The sequence below is a fragment of the Melanotaenia boesemani genome, chromosome 12 (genome assembly GCF_017639745.1).
Source record: "Melanotaenia boesemani isolate fMelBoe1 chromosome 12, fMelBoe1.pri, whole genome shotgun sequence".
NCBI lineage: Eukaryota > Metazoa > Chordata > Actinopteri > Atheriniformes > Melanotaeniidae > Melanotaenia > Melanotaenia boesemani.
In genome coordinates, this window is record NC_055693.1 from 15,104,316 (window position 1) to 15,123,877 (window position 19,562).

Below are 19,562 nucleotides of genomic sequence, written 5' to 3' on the forward strand. Positions count from 1 at the left end.
GGGAGGGTTACGGTCCGGAGGAGCAGAGTTGGGTCTCCCGGGAGGACGTCCTTGACCCGGACCTTATCCGGGACTTCCACCGGGCTCGCCCTGATCGCCCTGCCCCTCTTCCTCGCGGCCGTCCTCCGGGTGCCCGGTGTGGCACGTCGGGTGCCGTGCCTCAGAGGGGGGGCTCTGTCAGGGCTGCACCTCGTCCTCCGGCCCGCTCATCATCTCCCGAGTACTAGGACTGGACTACACTATCCACAACGCACCGGGAGTTGTCATTATCAGGATCACCTGCAGGCCCTCATCAGACTAATAGTCTTCACCTGGACACAGCCCTATATATATCTTCTGTCTACCCTCATTCAGTGTCTAGTCTTGCTTTTGCTTGTGCATTCTATCCGCTGACTGACTTCATTAAATCATCTTACCTGCAACCTGCGCTTGTGTCCAGCCGTCCCTGTGTCAGCCGTTACAAGGAAGTTACCAATAGAGTGGTCGTCTTGTAACCCAAGGGTTGCGGGTTTGATCCTGGCCTGGAGAGCTCATGTTGAAGTGTCCCTGAGCAAGACACCGAACCTCAAATTGCTCCTGATGGGTCGTGGTTAGCTCCTTGCATGGCAGCTTCCGCCATCAGTGTGTGAATGTGATGTATAGTATAAAGCACTTTGGGTCTCGTTGCAGGTATAGTAAAGCATCTATAAATACAGATCATTTACCATTTTACATGATACCTTCTACATGTAGACTTGTATATATCAGTACCAAAACACACAAGGTTTGCATTTATACATAGACATGATCTACGGTGACTGCAGGTACATGCATGTGATCTGCTTTATTTACAGTTTGTGGACATGTGTTTTTTCTTTTGGACATGTAGCATTTGTTTGCATACAGTTCTCTGCTATTTCATGACATTATCATTTGCTTTGGTCATATGAGAAATGCACTAATTGCTGTGCAAATGTTAATTCTGATGTGAGAAATGCACCAAAGTGACAGAAAAACTGTCAATTGAAACATTATTGTCAATCAAAGATACTTTAAGTCATAAAAGCATTCATTTGCTATCAAATTAAATGAAAGCATAAATAATTTACCTTTTCTGGTAATGATGATTTGGGATCTTTTCAGAAGGCCTACATCTTGTAACAATATGAACCAACAGCATCATCTACAAGTCTTTACTTCCAATAATAGAGAGGCTGCATCCAAAATTACACACCACATAGTGTAGCGTTTTTCTATAATGTCTTTCTCTGAGGTCTGCAGTGGAAAATGTGGGACTGTGTGAGTGTGAATGAGAGTGCAAACTGCAGATCACTATGAGATTAAAGTTATGACTAGGAGTTGGGCTGAATGTTAAGTCCATAAGTCTGCAGAAAATTTAAACAAAACAACAAACAGGAACATCTTTGTGCGTATGTATGTGTGTGTGTGTGCGTGTGTGTGTGTGTGTGTGTGGTTAAGGTTAGGGCTTTCAGCCAAAGGTGGAAATGTGAAGGATGGTCTTACAGAAACAGGTAATTTGATCACACATCCTGTTTTGCTCTTTAATGCATGCACAAAATTTCTCTGTCCAAATTACACATTATATTCAGATTTCAAAGCAAGAAAAATTAAGGGATTATGGATCCAATCAAAACAATTAATATATGCTAGCATTTTTATTTAATTTTATTTAATTTATTTTTTTGTCTTTGATGGAAAGAAAAGAAATAAGACAGAGAGGATTCACACATTTTTTGGTAAGAAGAATGTTTTATTTTCTTGCCTGTCAGCTGGGTCTGCACTCTGGTGAATGTGACCAAGGGTGCATGTTGACTGCCATCACCAAACAGTGTATTCATTAAGCTGGCATCTGGATTTTTTTAAAAAAAGAGAAAGACCACAGCAACCATGCATATAAGCACACACAGCACTTTTCATACATAGGCAGCACAAAGTGCTTTACACAATAAAATGCATACAAAAACAATGTTTGCCAATAGAAAAGAATATAAAACAACAATTAAAAATCCACTCCTATTCTTACTCTCTCACACACACATACACACACACACACACACACACACACTATACTCTGTCTTGACATTACTGTGAGGAAACAATATCTTGCAGGCCAGGGCCCACACAACAGCCATTTGGGCTGTTGTGCAGGGCCCCTAGCCACCCAGACCACAGCCATCCCCATGGCAACATTCCTGCAGACCAAGCAGACAATGGTCCCAGGGTGGAGGATCCCCTTAAGGAATACACTGGAGTTAAAAATGTTCAAAGTAGAAAATTAAATAAAGCTAAACACAATGAAGACAAATAAGAACTAAATATATGAAAGTTTAACTAAGAATCAAGCACAGTGTGAGGGGGGAGGTTTCTGTGCAAGCAGGCACGTGTATGATATCAGACATCTACAAAGCACTAGTGCTTCTTTGTACAACCACAGCACAACTTCCTCGCTCCAGGCAAGGAGGGTGGTCTGGTGAGATACCTCACTCATGTTTCAGAGAACCGGGGTTAATTTCTTAACCTAAAGTTCTCTTTCAACATTCGTTTCGGTATCTCACTATGGGATATAGAGACTCCCGTATTGCCAGACAGGCTTACCTCGAAGACCCTTTAAGAGTTCACACAGACACGGTGCCCATGCTCAACACTGTGTGAGACAGTGAGGGTGCAGTGACATCCAAATTGTAAAATCTAGCGAAAGTATGCAGTGTCGCCCAGTCGGCGGCCGCACAGATGTCTTCCACAGAAGTGCCCCCAAACAGAGCCCAGGATGCAGCCATCCCACGAGTGGAATGAGCACGCAAGCCTGTAGGGGGTTGTAGCCCATTGCTGCTATATGCCATTGCAATGGCGCCCGCAATCCAGTGAGACAATCTCTGCTTAGTGAGGGGCTTCCCCCTGTGGGGTGGGGCCCATGAGACAAACAGCTGCTCAGATTTCCTGAACCCAGCTGCCCCCCGCACAGGGCAGAGAGCGTGAAGCCGCTCGTGCTCCTGCGACGAGAAAGGCGGCGGGTAGAAGGCTGACAGTTCGATGGGGCGGTATGACAGGCCCGGGTTGAAGACCTTCGGCACAAACGCAGGGTTAGGCTTAAGCAGAACCTTAGAATTCCCCATCAGAAACTACATACAGGCTGGGTTAACTGACAACGCCTGGATGTCACCCACGCGCTTGGCTGAAACCAACGCAAGCAGCAAAGCCGTCTTAAATGACAGCATTTTCAACTCAGCTTGCTGCAGTGGCTCGAAAAGTGGGCGCGACAGAGCATCAAGCACTACAGGTAAATCCCATGGAGCGGTTAGGCTCCTGGAGACTGGGCGGAGACGACGTGCTCCCCTCATACTGACAACTGACAAACAAGCGGGTGCTGGCCCACCGTTTTGTCCCCAAAACCTATATGATACGCCAATATGGCAGCCAGATAGACCTTGACTGTGGAAAAAGCCAAACCTTTATCCAGCAGCTTCTGTAAAAAAGTCAAAACAGTGGGAATGGGGCTCTGAAAAGCCACCACCCCTGCTGCCGCACACCAGTCCTCAAACGCACGCCATTTGCCATCATATGCGCTGCGAGTGGAGGAGGATCTGGCGCGTTGAATGGTGTTAATAACGTTCTGTGGGAGCCCGGAGGTGACCAAGTTTAACCTCTCACAGGCCAAGCCCACAAAGCCATGCGCTCCGGGTGAGGGTGGAAAATCTCCCCGCGCGCCTGTGACAGAAGATCTCTGCGCGGAGGTAGAGGCCACGGCTGGCTGCAAAGCAGCTGAAAGATTTCTGCTAGCCAGTGTTTCCCAGGCCACCGGGGTGCTATCAGGATGAGGGAGTGGCCCCTCTCCCGCACCCTGGCAAGAGTGGGAATGATCAGCTCCAGCGGAGGAAACGCGTACAGAAGGAGGCGTGGCCATTCGTGCGCTAACGCATCCAAACCCAGTGGAGCACTCTGATCGGTCAGAGAGTAAAACATTGGGCACTGAGCGTTTTCCCTCGACGCAAAGAGGTCGATCTCTGCTCGGCCATATTTGTCCCATATCAGGGTCACTACCTCGCTTTGGAGTTTCCAATCCTTGTAGCGAGGGTGGCCTCTGGACAGCAGGTCTGTCCCCCGGTTCAAAATGCCTGGCACATGAGTAGCTCTCAGGGATAACAGGTGAGAGCTGCTCCATACTATCAGCCTGTGTGCCAACGCGTGCAGATGACGTGGGCGCAGACCACCTTGTCTGTTGATATACGCCACCACTGTGGTGTTGTCGGTCCTGACCAAAACATATTGTCCTCTCAGAAGAGGCAAAAAATGTCTCAACGCCAAAAAGACCACCAGGAGTTCTAGGCAGTTTATGTGAACCGATTGCATCTGTAAACTCCATAAAACCGTTCAATGTCCTGCCTTCGTGCGTGGCACCCCATCCTGACATGGAGGCATCCGTAGTGACAACCTTCCTGGTTAACACAGTCCCCATGGCAACGCCCGTGGTCAGGAATGCTGTGCGTTTCCAAGGACGCAGAGCCTGGACGCACGCCAGCGAGATCAGGACGCGGCAGTGACCGTGACGAGTCGGACTCAGTTTGAGTGACGCAACCCACCGCTGGAACGGGCGCATGTGCAGACGGCTGAATGGGATCACCACCAACGCCGATGCCATCAGCCCAAGTAGTCTCAGACATAGTCTGAATTTCAGCCACGCCCCCATGCGGAAAAGTGCCAGACAAGCCCAAAGAGCTTTCACCCTTACCACAGAGAGACGTGCCCGGAACTCGACTGAGTTTAGGGACAAGCCTATGAATGTGATGTCCTGAATTGGGGACAAAACGTTCTTTTCCCAATTTATTGTGAAGCCCAGAGCAGCCAGGTGTGAAGTGAGCACCCTGATGTGCGCCTGAGCCTCCTCTTGAGACTGTGCTGCAAGAAGCCAATCGTCTATGTACGTTGCCAGGCGCATCCCCCTCTCACTCAGGGGAGCGATGGCAGCCTCGGTGCATTTTACAAAAACCCGTGGACTTAGAGAAAGACCGAACGGGAGCACCAGATATTCGTAACATTTCTCTTGGAAGGAAAATCTGAGGTATTTTCTGTGAGGGGGGTAAATAGGGACGTGAAAATAAGCGTCCTTTCAGTCTATGGAGACGAACCAGTCTCCTGGACGTATAAACCATATTAGAGCTGCATGCGTCAGCATTCTGAACGTGTACTGACTTAAGTATCTGTTCAGAGCACGCAAATCTAGTATCAGACGCAGACCCCCGTCCTTTTTCGGGACGAGAAAATATCTCGAATAAAAGCCGCTCTGGCTTTGCTCTGGTGGCACAAGCTGAATTGCTCCCTTGTTCTGCAGGGTGGAGATTTCCTCCTGCAAAACACGAGCCCTGTCTCCCCGGGCCTGTGACTGCAGTATCCCGTTGAAACGGGGTGGGGCGGAGGCAAACTGGAGTCTGTAACCTCTGATTACAGTCTTCATTACCCAGTCCGATGCCCGACACATCCTCCACTGAGGTGCTTTGTTCGCTAATGGGCCGAGTGGCGTTAGATTTGCAGACCCAGAGCACACCAACACGCGGGGATGCATTGCAGCAGGGCCTACTCCGCCTGTGACAGCGAGAGAGACTGCCTGCTGTGGAGCACTGACGCCTTCTTGTGGCGACACATGCATTTGCCCAGCCACATTCTGTCCCACTATTTTCACTTTTTTTATTGTGCATGTTTTTAATGGCTGCGCCCTCAGCTCGGAGCCTGGCTGCGTGCCATAACAGAACTTTAATGAACTTATAGGGGAGGAGGGAAGTGTGTGTTTGGGCACTGGTGTGTGCTCAGGCACTGGTGTGTGGCACCAGGACCCAGCTCTGGCTCCACTGAGCTCTCGGCAGGTCCGGTCCTCCTCCTTTTGACGTGGCTGTGTGCGGGGCGCTCCGGCACAGTCTCTGCAAGTCTTATAAACAGTCCTGAACATGTCCGCATCTGCATTGGCGGGGACAGAACGTGTCATGGAGGGGAGGGGGCAGGCGTCAGAGTAGGGCCCGCCGTAGTCATGGTGGACTTTTGGGTGGGATGGAGGTGGGACGCCAAGAGAGGTTCGACCAGAGGCAGGCGGGAAAAACCTCTTTCATCCATGTCAGCCCAGTCAAGTGCCGACCCTCCCTGGACGGGGTTCTTGGCGGAAAGAGGATTACTCCATGACCGGGTTGCCTCCTCCAGTCATTTCGGAAAGACCGGCAGCAGCTGTTTGGTTGAAGATTTCGCTCTCTGGAGCCTCTTTCCCTCGTAGCGGGATGTGGTGGTCTCCGTTAGGGTTTCAGGCCACTCGATGCCCAGCTTTGCAGCTGCCCTTCTACAAACGTCATGCAGGTCCACTGTTGCAGTCGGGTTTGGAGAGCCGCTGCACGTGCCATCCGAGGCCACCGGCTTTGCAGCAGGTGGAACAGAGAAGGGTTCGATATCTCCCTCGTCCTCTTCGGAACCGAGGCTGATAGGCTCATCCCCAGAGTCAGAGTCGACTCCCGCAAAGTCACCGAGCACGACTTGGGTGGTAGCTTGTCCGTCTCCATGTTGAGGAAAAAACTTCAAGCTCCGTATTTGTCAGCTCCGATGGAAAAACGAAGCGATCTGCAGCTAGTATGGCGGCCAGCTGCAGCAGCTACTGTTTGGTGAGAGCCTAGTTGGTTTCTCAGATAGCTGTGCAGTATCAGGAAGCGTCCAGCAACCGAGTGGTTAGCTCGCTCTGTGAACAGTAATGCTAGCCCTTTAGCTACACCTGCCATCTGATTGATTGTTTTCTTCAAGCTTCAGAGACTAAAACATCTGACTACTGGAATGTATCGATGTCAGAGGGAGATTCAGTCGTGTTGAACTGCAACACATCTGGGAAAAATACAACACAAATCACCTGGACCAAAGGCAGATTTAAGTTTGCATGGGCCGTACAGCTTCAGCAAAACTTTTCAAACTTCTCTGACAGAGTTACAATAGACCCCGTCAACAAGACAAAGCTAAAAATTGTTAGTGCTCAACTTGATGATTCAGGACTTTATACATGTGAGATAACTGACAACCGAGGCTTCAACAGTATTACATGGAATTTAACTGTTTTTAAGAAAGTTTTTAAGAAAGGTATGTAAAGAAGAGCAAAACTGAACACATCACTGTACTTAAACTGTACTTGAATTAATAAACTTTTTTTTTTCTAACAGAAACAAGTTTACTTAGTAATGTCGTATTCATTCTTCCACTCGCTGCTGGATTCCTTCTATGTTGCATCACAGCAGTTATCTGTCTCTGCAGGTGAGTAATACCTTTAAGCTGCAAATGTTCATGTAAAAACACAAGAATCTCTTCATTTCTTGTTCTTGTACAGAGCTTCTATCGCTTTTGGGTCAGCTGCTTATGTTAATTTATATTTTAGATTGTGTCTTGTTTTAAATAAATTATATCTTTACTTTGGACCCCTCCTGGTACAACGCTGCACAGTTAAGTTTAGCGTGTCGTGCTGTTACTGCAGCACTGATAAAGTTGAGTTTGGGAATTAAATCATCCATTAAGTCTGTTTTATTGCTCCACCCACTTCTCATGGATCTAAAGATATTCACATTAACATGTTTATATGATGTTATCAAAGCAGGATGTAACAAAAAGTGTCACGTCTTACAGCAACATGACATAAAATACCTAAATGCAATTATATAGGATGAGTCATTAAGTTGATTAAATACTTTAGAAAATCATTTCTTATATTCAATAGAAAACATTTTAATAAAAAGTTAACACCTCAAAATGGACATAAAACTGACCACTCTTTTGATTCTGTGATGAGGAAAATGTTAATTTCATTTAGACTAAAGTGATAATATAAGACATCCAGCACTATAAATCTCACTTTTACTGTACAGTGTTCAGTAACAAGAGAGTAGGTTGTTGGAAATTAACTATTCGCTATACATATGTTAGGGCAGTATAAAATGTTGGTATATAGTAAGTTAAAAAAATACTAACAGTGTCAGAGCATGCTGGAGGCCATGTTTGTGTGACAGCACACATTAGCTAAAATTCTGGGCTTGTACACACAGCTCTGTGGTTACATGCAGGTTATGTTTAGTGCAGGTGTGTCCCAATTCAGGGTCTGCACACTTCGAAGTGCAGATTCGTCGGCCGCATACTTCATCGCAGTGCGCGAAGTACTGTCCCAATTCACAGAATTTGAAGGACCCTCCGAATCCACCCTTCGAATCCGCACTTCGTTTGGCCCATGGATGTATTATGTGGCTGCCAGATCTGTATTTCTGCCAGATTCGTATTTTTGTCGACTGCGCATGCGCATCGCGGCGGCCATCTTGGACGCTGAAATACGGCAACACCGTCTAGTCAAATCTGTGTGGGTGAAATTCTTACCTCTTAAAAACGACAAGGAAGAAGATAATGGCACCATAAGTCCCGGAGAGGCGGCAGCCATTGCTTCCACCTGCATCATGGTGCCGTTTGGACTTGTTTTTATTGTCTTCGCTGTCCACTTTTACCGCACACTTGTCAGTCATAAAACAGACCGACAGATCCGAGAGCTTGAACAGGTCATCAGACTCCAGAATCAGCTGGACCACAGGGTGGAGAATGATGACCTGAAGGCTGCTGTCCATTTCCCCTGATTGTAACAAGTGAGCATAGAATAGCAGGGACATTCAGCAGCACTGACATCAACATTTTCTTATAAAAGCTTTATTTTTTATGTTCATTGAGCTGAAAGGGTTGTCTTTTGAAATTGTGAACATGTTACATTGAACTGCATGTTTTGGGTCAGTTCCCTTCTAGATTTTGCATGTTAACAAACTTGCAAATCTGTTGCTCAGTTATTACGCCATCAGCCATGAAGGCTTGAACATTGTTGAAGAAGACAAATCCCCTCATCGCGAAGCTGCAAAAAGAGGCAAAAAAAGTTGTTCACCATAAGCTAAAAAGCGTCTACCACACAGATTTGACTAGACGGTGTTGCCGTATTTCAGCGTCCAAGATGGCCGCCGCGATGCGCATGCGCAGTCGACAAAAATACGAATCTGGCAGAAATACAGATCTGGCAGCCACATATTATAAGAACTGGATAACGGACTGAAAATGGCGGCCCATTCATTTCTATGGAAGTTGCTCACCCAGCGCATACGCCGAAAAAGTTCTCAGGCTTCCGGGTTACTTCCGCATATTGGGCCCATAGAGCATGCGCAGTAGTGTCACCTCCCATCATGCTTCACGTCACTGTGAACGAGCAATGCGCAGCCCAGTGACCTGATCCAGCGACGCGCGGTCACGACATTAATCTGCAGTATGAGAGCTGTACAAACTCAGATGATGATTTTCTACGGCACACGATCGGACCTCGATGTAAAGTAATGATATAATATACGTGGAAAAAGTTGTGAAGTAATTGTTAAAATGATGGTTTGTTTTAATCTGATGAATTTCTATATGGGATTCGTAATAGCCCAATATAAGTCAGTCTATATTGTATATTTGTATAATCCCGTGTCAAATTTTCACGATGACTTACAATTCCTACCTTTATTCATGAATAATTTCAGGCACGTCTTTTGTAATAAATGTTAGAAGTCCTTGTTAATGCATTATTTCATTGTGCTACCCATGCATATTCTCTTTATTTTTCTGCTATTCCCTGGATGACACCAAGATTATCAATTGCGTCTCTTAAAATGTTCCTTTCTTGTGTTTTGCCGGATTCCACTTTGTTAAATGCTGCAGTTTTTTAATTGACAAAGAAAAAAAAACTTTGTTTAAACTGAGGACTATGTTAAGGAAAACTAGGCCACTTGGGTTATCACCATTCTATATTTATTATGTAGTTATGTATTTTATGTATCGTGATTTCCGTTAGGGATTGAAAATGGTTTTGTAGGCTATTTTACCTAACTTGGCGACATTGTGTCGCTGTCATGAAATGGCTCAACACTCCCAAAATATTTAACTGTATATGTATAACAAAATATCACTGACAGCGATGCGTCAAGACTGTTATTCATATTTTATTTGAACTAACGAAAATAGAATAGCAGCTCATAAGACAAAATATTTTAATTAAAAAAAATTCTATTGCCCTCTGGGTGAACAGTGTGATTAAACTACTTAACAAAAAGTGAACTAATGTGAACCAAAATATAAGAAATTAACAAATAAAAAAAAAAGCCACCCTCACTTTCCCCTATCTATTCATGGGCTGAATCTCTCTTTACATAAAATAAACCAGTAAAACGCACTATCAGGTGGTTTAAACAGGTGGTCGTAACTACAACCTAGAGCTAATTAGGATTTAGGTCACAATACGTTTAAAAACAGGAACTATCATGCATGTAATATCAAACATTAAGAATACAAATGTATTAAGTTACTCGATATCAGAAAAAAGAAACTTAACTTTTTCGAACAGCTTTCCCATCATATTGAAGTCAACAGCCGTCCTCCTCGCTCCCGACACAGCATGACCGCGCTTCGGCAGTGCATGTGCACAGCCGTGACGTCACCGGAGAAATAGAGACTTTTCTGTGGCTTTTATGGCCTTTTGAAAAATAATTGACGGATTAAATGTCCATGAATTAAAAATATTGAATAGAAAGATTAGTAATTAGCTGTGTTTAAAGCTGAAGACGTCCTGTCAACAGTTTTACAGCCGTGTCTTTTACCATTGTGGCCTATGGGAAAAATGCTTTTTGGGCCCCATGGGATTTTTTGTTGCAGTACCACGAGTGGCCACTGGGAAAAATCGGCGTGCCGCCATTGTTCAGTCCGTTATCCAGTTCTTATAATACATCCATGGTTTGGCCTCAAACGAAGGCTCCTGGTGATGCATCCTTCACGGCCTCTTTTCTCCCACAATTCATTACGCACAGGACGGTGGCGAATCAGCAACCCCAGAAGAGTCGTATTAAGTTTAAATAAAGTTTTATTTTAAAAAAAAGTACGTTTTTTTAACTACACTTTAGTATAAACGTTACAAAATCAAGTTAAATGGTGACATTAAAATTCGGTAATATTTGATATTCAGTGACTTTTAAGGGGTTAATGAAGTGTGTACCGGCTGGAAAACAACAGAGCCTCAAACCGTTTTTTTTTTTTTTACTGTCGGTGTTGCCGCTCCGTGTTCAGCGACTACTGACGTTTCCTACGAGTAATTTCTGAGGTTTAAATGATTCAACGTCCTGTGTTGTTGCTATGGGAAATTCTTCTAGACTAGGTAGGCTGTCCCATTTCACGAACGTTAAGCAGACTTTGAAGTGTGTAGACTACGGAGGACACCCTGTAGCCTACGTAGTCTGCGCACTTCGAAGTGTGCAGACCCTGAATTGGGACACATGTGTGCAGAGAACGGAAGGACATCTAACAATGGCTGAATGAGTGTTACTGTCATTCAACCTATGATGTTTGTATGTAACTGAAGGATTCTGCAACATATATATACAACAGCTTCTTGTGCACTATGTTTCATTTCACATAAACAAGTGGAAGAGGCAAAGAAAAGCTGTTGGTGACTCCTTTATCTCTGCAGAAAATATGGGACCAGAACAGAAAATCAGAATCCATTCCAGGACCAGTTTCAGTCTCAGACACAAGAGGTCAGAAAAACCTTTTCATCTTAAATATATTACTTATATCTATATTCATTATTACTATTATTACTGTATTGTTGTTAGCACAATGATTATTGTTATATTCTACAGGGAGATATTGATTGTATGGACTGAAAGTTGTAACTTAGCACGACTGTTTCTATAGGATTGTTTAGTGGCTGGTAGTGGCTGTGAGAATGTAATAAAATCTGAAGATTGTTGTAACCTTTCCTGATTTCTGTCTCAAAGGCTGAACTGACTAATTTGCAGCACTGACTAAGCTTGCCTCCAGCTTCATCTCTGTCCATTGGTAAATCAACAGCACCCTCTATCTGTGTCTCCGTGTGGGTCCACCAGTCACTAATCTATATTTTGTTACAGGCGGTCAACATGCAACTACAAGGTGGTACGAATCATCAGAGAAACAAGCGGAGGAGAGAGTACATGGAGAGGCTGAATTCAATCTATGATCATTCTTGAACTGAAACACCAAAAAGAGACATCAAGATGGATCCACTTAGCAAAGGAAGGCTGGGAAAAGTGGGAAATATCCCCTCTGTCTTCCTTGAATGGATATTTTTTACTTTTCTGATAGTATATTAATGTTTCAACATTTTTAATGAGCACATTTTATTGGACATCTTTCTGGTTGTTCTACTTTATGTTCTCACTATTGCAATTTCATAAAAATGATTGTTTTAATATTGTAAATATCCCAAATTACCCCAGTAAAGTAAGTTTTTATTTTAAGTTAGTCCAGTAGAGGCCATGTGCAGATGTTAGTTACTTTTAATTTGACCTGCTGCTCTACAGGAGGATTTACCAATATTTCTTGTCTATAACAAGATGGCACACATAAATGTGTGAGATTAAAAGTACAACTTTTCTTCAAGTTTCAGTATTTCAAACAGTCTTTAACATTTTGTGCCATCAGAGTCACTTTCAGGATTTTTGCAGGGAGGAAGGACTTTGAATGTAAGGTTACAGGTTTGGTTCTAATAATGTTGAATCGTTTGTTATTGATACATGCAGATGACTCCTTTGAGAACTCATCACTGTTAGAGCCACAAAACCTGGATTTATAAACAGGCTGGTGGAAAAAATTAAATGAATAAAACAACTTTCAGTTTTGAAATAAGATGTTGGGGCAGCATGTTGCACTAAAACAGCTTCAAGCTGCTTTTTCGTTGACTCAACATGACTGTGGAGCTTCTGTCTTATTATTGTTTTTTCTAATTTGATGTTTTGATGAGCACAAATATTCAGCTGGAAGTCCTGGTAACTGTAAAGGTCACTGCAACTAATTCATATTGTTTTCATGGATCTACACAGCAAAACATGCAGTGATGATTCACACTTTCAGATCGGAGCGTTATCATGTAGCTAGCAAGAGAATGAGGAGGTAGATCAGCCAGTGTTTCATGTAGGGATGAAGCCGCCATGTCAAAAGATAAACTTCTCCTATTCTATCTGTTACCATGGTTACTTTTGTTACATTTTGTTTTGTTTGGTTAAAACTTTGGTTAAAAAGTCAAACCTCATGCAGGTAGACAAGAAGAGATGGAGACAGGAAAGAAGAGAGAAGGGTAGTGCCTGGGAATGACAGAAACATTATATAGACTGATACACTGGACTAGATTCCTGACCTTGACACAAAAAAAGCCACTTATAAGGCCACAAACTGTGCATCTAATCAATCAATCAATCAGCTACAGTAGGGGAGAACTTCATATCTGTCCTGGTAACCTTAAATTTTTCCGACAACAATTAATTAACAAAACGTGTCTGAGAAAGATTAAATGTTAATTTAACTTTGGTTCCATCAACTAATTATGGTAAGAATCTCGCTAATGACAGCATAACACCAGGCATAGTTTCAGCATGGGGTGGGGTAGACTACTTGCATGGAGGGGGTCCTCAAGGAAAACAGTTTGGGAATCTGGTTTATTGAAAGATCCTTCTCTTTGTGAGGCATCGTTGCACAAAATACACCAATCAGGTAAAGTTCCTCCCTTTTAAGATTCAACAGATGATGGTATTCCACTGTTTTACATCAGTCTGTTTTCTTCACTCTAGCTCTGAATCACTTCATGAATGACCTAAAGTACAATGTCAGATAAACTAACCTAACCATAACCCTAACTCATGGCAGGTACGTTAGTTAAAAAATACAAAAATAAAAGAATAAAAAAGTTGCCTTTTCTGCATTAAATTTCCAAATAACAGGTACTAGCCCCTCTCCATGTGCCTGTTGGACAGCTGGTTGAAAGTTCTGCTCCAGCAGTCATTAATGCTCTAAAAGAAAAACAAACAAAAAACTTATCATGTCTTCTACAGCTTTTGTCTCTTTCGGTGAATGTAGACCTATAAATCTGCTAATCTAGCTCCACCCACATCTCATGTATTGAGGAACCAGGGGAAGTTTTGTGGAAAAGTTAATCAGGGGTTACATGAAGCTAGCGGCTGTTTCCCTCAGACAAATAAGTGGACACTAGCTCTTCGCCACTCACTTAGCTTGGGGGCAATTAATAATTCTTGATTGTCCTTCAGTCAGGTTCTCATAGCTTCTGTTTGCTTCTGATTTTATGGGTTTCTTGCAGCAGTGCATGCACAAATGGCTACAACCCCACTCCACAAAAGTCAGTACTGATTCCTTTTATCTTTTTCATAGGGCATCCAGAATCCTTGACACCTAGAGAGTAATGTGTGAGGGATGCAACAATATTTATGTTGGCTGCCATGTTTACAGGATACATCATCCACACTGACTATGTGTAATAGGGTTTCTGCCACAGCTTGACCCCACTGCTTCTGTAAAACGTAGTTTTGGTACTTTTTATGCACTGGCTAAGACATAAAAAAAAAAAAAACAGCTGTTACCAAAATTCACATTAAATTAGTTATTATACTGACTTCATATTAGTAATAATACACCACTTTACCATAGTTTCATTGTGTAACCAAATGTAGGATGGTGAGTTGTGAGCATAGATGGCAGAGTTGAGGAAAGGGGGCAGAGTCTATAAAAGGGGGACAGAGAATTCACTCAGGTCTTTCTCCCTGGTGCACCACACCTGAGAGCAGCATGCAGCAGAGGCCTTTGTGTGGTGGAATTTAACACTCAAGACAAACACTTGCATAGTGGCTTCAACAGAAAAGTTCCAGACACAAGGTTTGCTTAAGCAGCAACAGTATATGACCTCCTTTATGAATTGGCATGTCAGTATTCATTGGTTTCTTACATAAATTGTTTAAAAGTTTCAGTCACCTCCATTTGCCTGCAAACGTGAGAGACAGGAGTTGGTGCCTGTGCTTTGACCAGGTATATTTCCCTTTCATTTAACATGTCTGGACAATTTTAGTTTTATTTGATGTTAATTGTTTTTTCCTTGCAGCTCTTATATAATGATCAGCATCAGGATGCTAACCACTGTTTTTCCCACTTGTAGTTATTTTCTGTTTATTTAATTGATCCATTGGATGGACCACTTTTGTTTTTGTTTAGACATCAAACTATATTAAAGGGAGGGGTTCCAAAGGAGAGTGGGCTATGCAAGTGTTTTGTTGTGTTATATGGGTTATCATTTGGTTGTTTTATTTCCATGCATGTTTTATTTGGTCCATTTCTTTGGTCTGAAGTTTGTCAGTACAGAAATACTGTTCAACCCTTTTATATGTCCAACATCCAGACCATTACAGTTTTTAAACAATCTTATTTTGTTTATAAATAAGTTGTTCTTTTAAATATAGTCGTCTCCTGTTCCAGTTCATTCTGGTGTTTTCCTAGAAAAATACCACTTGTTCACACAATATATTTCAGAGATGATAAAAATGTAGCTTACCTGTAATTATGAGTGACAATGAATGATTTTCAGGTAATGTCAGGAACTTTCTGTTGGGTAACTTTTGGAGGCATGCTGTATTTTAAATGATTGTGCAGACTGTAGGTACACAGACGTGTGTTGGTCTAAATACAGCAGCAGCAGTTCAAGAAGGGGCTGAACTATATTCTCTCAACGGCACCTGCAAAGTTGTTTTAACTTTCCTCTGCCACATGAGGGCAGTGCTCAACATATGAACAACTTGAAACAGAGGTGTCACCAGGTTTTGATTTTCCAACTTTGGTCTTTCCCCTCTTTTGTTGAGGAAGTACACATTACAAAAGAGTGCTAACAGGTATGGATTCTAACCAGAGAACATTGTTACAGGTGATGCTGTTGTGCTGACGAGGGGAACATTTCTGCTTCTTTATCCTGTTATGAAATCAGTTTCCCTGCTCAAGTTAATTTTCAGCTAGAATCAATGCTTTGTACCAACTCTACAGGCTTTGTGTTGCAAGCTTTTTGGAAGAATGATATGTCTGTTTACAATGACAATGATCCAGAATCCTTCTCACTGTGGAAGCTGAATGCTGAACACAATAAAAATGGGCTCCAATGCACATGCCATGTGTCTGGTGTGACTGTAGGTGGTGCTCTACAGAACCATCAGTGATGACTGATTTTGTTTTAAGAGGGCTGTGAGGAAGCTGCATACATCTCCTCACTAAGCAGGTGCTCAGTATGAGACCACACACATACATGCCCTGCATACACTTTAATATCCTTTTATTTGTGTTTCTTTAGTTTTTGTTAATGTATTTATCCACTAATATTGGATCCTATTAGGTTGGGTAATACATTGGGTTTGGATTATTTTCAGCATGTGTTTTTGTTGCTAATCTCTCTCTCTCCCTCTGAGGTGGTTTGGGGATCAGCGCCTTCATGGAGGCGAGCCCATGAGGGTGTTAACCAGGGCCTGGTGTGCTGAATTGGCTGATTGGGCACGAACCAAGTGGCCAGAGAAAGGGGGGAGGATGGGATGATGATAGTATTTATTTTTTGTATTTGCTTTATTGGTTTATGTAATGGTGTTAAGTTAGGCATTTGGTTAAAGGGGGATGTAATGGTGTATTTTGTGGGAAATGGTGTATGTTAATCTGTGGTAGTGGTTTTAGGAGTTACAATTGTATATACACCCATTTCTGTATGGTAATGGGGCTGACCGTAGGTTTTTATGCACTGTGTAAATATGTAGGTGGTTGGTTGTGTGAGAGTCGGTCAGAGAATGGAAGTGTATACTGCTGATTGTAACTAGAAACCTGTGAGTAAAACCCTGAGCTCAGTGAAGACTGGAGTTCAAGTGTGTTCTTCCCGTCATTGGTGGAAGTGCTCCGGAGGAAATCAGTGTTCGGTCTCTTTAAAGGATTGAGGATCCGTATCGTGGGAGCCTCAAAACCTAACAAGGGCAGATGTGGTTTTCATGTTGTAGAAAACTACATGTTAATATAATGTTGATTTATAAACGACTCTTTATTGGAGCTTCTCTCGTCACCTTCTTCTGGAGCTTTGTTTTTTACTAGAGCTGAAATACAAAAAGTTGGAGCTGAAGTAATGTTTCCTATATGTACTGGAATGCATGTAGTCTCATAAGTGTGATACATATAACTTACTTTGGCATAATAAACCAGAGGATGCAAATCTCAGCAGCCCAAAATCTGCTTTGTTAAATAATGCATCCCCCTCCTGGAGCTAAAATACAAAGATATATAGCTAAAGTGGTGTTTCCTACTTTATAATTTATATACTAGCCATTACTACTACTAGCAATACTAGCTATTAAAACACAGGGAGTCAAATCACATCAACCCTAAAATCTGCACTTCCACTTCCATTATCTCCTTCTTTTATGTCATACCCAAAACGTGATAATGAAAAAAATATTTCTGCATCATTTGAGTAGGAAATTTTTTGTGTGGCCACATCACATTTTCAAACCTGTCACAGGCTAATTTTACACAAGTGACTGAAACGCTGTCAAAATCATTATGGACAGAAAAAGATACACTTTGTAAATGAGCTAATGAAGCGAATAAAGCACATTTTTCTCATTGAAGTACCTCCACATATTCATAAAGTATAGCTCTCAAATAATGTATTACCATAACAAAACATCAATTAAAAGCTAAATCAATTCTAGATGTGAAATGTTTCAGAAATTACTACAATGGCACAAATATATTCCGCTTGCTAAGCTGTGTGCGTTCACAGGATGAGCATGAAAATCTCAGCAGACATGCTGTTCTTCTGTAGCCTTCTGTACCCTGCTTCTTACCTAGAAGCTGCTGGGGTAGGCTCCAGCCCGCTCATGACCCAGCATTGGAATGAAAAAGGATTAAAAACCACCACACCATCATGCAACCCGAGTAAAATGCATTAAGTTTCAAGTATGGTGGATGTGGAAAGAATGTGCTACAGCATATCTTTACTTATCTTTAGAGATAAAACCCATTGTGGAAATGGTTTTAATTCTGTTTTACTCCAAAAAAGAGCAGCTGACATTTTTGGAAAACTTTTCTCTATAGACTTTTAGATTTAATCATATGTAGATTTACTTGTAAAACTTGAAAAGGATTTCTGAAAATATCCACACTTCAAGCAGAAGTGTAACATTACAGCTCAACAGAAAGACAGGAAGTTACCAATAGAGTGGTCGTCTTGCAACCCAAGGGTTGCCAGTTTGATCCTGGCCTGGAGAGCTCATGTTGAAGTGTCCCTGAGCAAGACACCGAACCTCAAATTGCTCCTGATGGGTCGTGGTTAGCTCCTTGCATGGCAGCTTCCGCTATCAGTGTGTGAATGTGATGTATAGTATCAAGCACTTTGGGTCTCGTTGCAGGTATAGTAAAGCATCTATAAATACAGATCATTTACCATTTTACATGATACCTTCTTGACATGTAGACTTGTATATATCAGTACCTTTTTAGTTAAAAAGAAAGAACAGTGAATGTAGCAAACTAATATAGACTGCTTTTATCATGACAGTGAACTATGAACACCAACCCAAACCTGTTTTGTTGGCTGACATGTCTGTTTTGTGTGAAAAAAGTCAACAGATGTTTAAGATTGTGGTTTACATAAGCCAAACAAGCATAGCATCTATTGTTTCTATCACCCACTAAATGACAAAAGAGGATCACCATGACTTTAAGGATTACTGTCTGCATGATTAAGTAAATGTGAAACACTACCAGAGCATGTTGGAGGCCATGTTTGTGTGACAGCACACATTAGCTAAAATTCTGGGCTTGTACGCACAGCTCTGTGGTTACATGCATGTTATGTTTAGTGCAGCTATGTGTGCAGGGAACAGAAGGAAATCTAACAACGGCTAAATGGGTGTTACTCTCATTCAATCTATGCGTGATGTTTGTATGTAACTAAAGGATTCTGCTCAAGAAAACCTTTCCTGATTTCTGTCTCAAAGGCTGCATTGACTAATTTGCAGCACTGACTAAGCTTGCCTCCAGCTTCATCTCTGTCCATTGGTAAATCAACGGCACCCTCTACCTGTGTCTCCGTGTGGGTCCACCAGTCACTAAGCTATACAGATGCTCGTCATAAAATTAGGTAACAAAATCATCAAAATAAAAAAAATAAACATTTGAAATTTGTCAGTCTGTGAGGAATGAATGTCTACATTATACAAGTTTCACTTTTTGAATGGAATTACTGAAATAAATCAACTTTTTTCATGATATTCTAATTTTATGATGAGCACCTGTATATACATATGAACATGCATAGATACCCACATACATACACATACATGCACATAGATGTATACACACATACATCCTGGTTCTGAAGTTAAGGTTTCCCTTGTAATTATATCCCCCATCTCTGTGGGTAAGAAGTTTCTGTATGTTATCTGGTAGTTGTTTGTTCCTGGCTTCATTCATTAACTGTGCCGACTGAAATTCTACCAGATCTGTGAGTTTTAATAAACAGGAGTTTATAAATAGCTCATTAGTGTGGTCCTTAAAACCTTATTTATGAACCATCTGAATGGCTTTTTTTTGGAGCGAGCACAACAGTCAGAGTGAGGATTTGTAGGTGTTGTCCCAAACTTCCACACAGTAATTTAAATACTTCTATA

The 19,562-nt window shown here is 42.4% G+C and overlaps 1 protein-coding gene and 1 pseudogene across 5 annotated transcripts; one reads left to right on the forward strand and one right to left on the reverse strand.

The window, feature by feature from the left end:
• Positions 1 to 3,636: 3,636 nt before the first annotated feature.
• Positions 3,637 to 5,938, reverse strand: LOC121650618 (annotated as a pseudogene).
• An 854-nt stretch (positions 5,939 to 6,792) lies between these two features.
• LOC121650818 (cell adhesion molecule 4-like) lies at positions 6,793 to 18,987 on the forward strand. 5 transcript variants are annotated; one of them, XR_006012333.1, is made up of 5 exons: positions 6,793 to 7,095; positions 7,176 to 7,266; positions 11,522 to 11,588; positions 11,832 to 11,892; positions 11,964 to 12,832. XR_006012333.1 is itself a non-coding variant. In XM_042002571.1 (4 exons), the coding sequence occupies exons 1-4, from the start codon at positions 6,807 to 6,809 to the stop codon at positions 18,915 to 18,917; spliced, it is 474 nt and encodes a 157-aa protein (XP_041858505.1). In that variant the 5' UTR covers positions 6,793 to 6,806; the 3' UTR covers positions 18,918 to 18,987. The 5 variants fall into 5 exon arrangements, 3 of the variants coding, with proteins under 3 accessions (XP_041858505.1, XP_041858503.1, XP_041858502.1); XR_006012332.1 differs by having other exon boundaries at positions 11,522 to 11,892; XM_042002571.1 differs by lacking the exons at positions 11,832 to 11,892; positions 11,964 to 12,832 and adding an exon at positions 18,891 to 18,987.
• The last annotated feature ends 575 nt before the right edge of the window (positions 18,988 to 19,562 follow it).

Coding starts and splice junctions, on each gene's coding strand:
- LOC121650818 (XM_042002568.1), top strand. CDS start 6,807: ATGTCAGAGGGAGATTCAGTCGTGTTGAACTGCAACACATCTGGGAAA. Junction 7,096..7,175: donor TAAGAAAGTTTTTAAGAAAG/GTATGTAAAGAA, acceptor TTTTTCTAACAG/AAACAAGTTTACTTAGTAAT. Junction 11,589..11,963: donor TTCAGTCTCAGACACAAGAG/GTCAGAAAAACC, acceptor ATTTTGTTACAG/GCGGTCAACATGCAACTACA.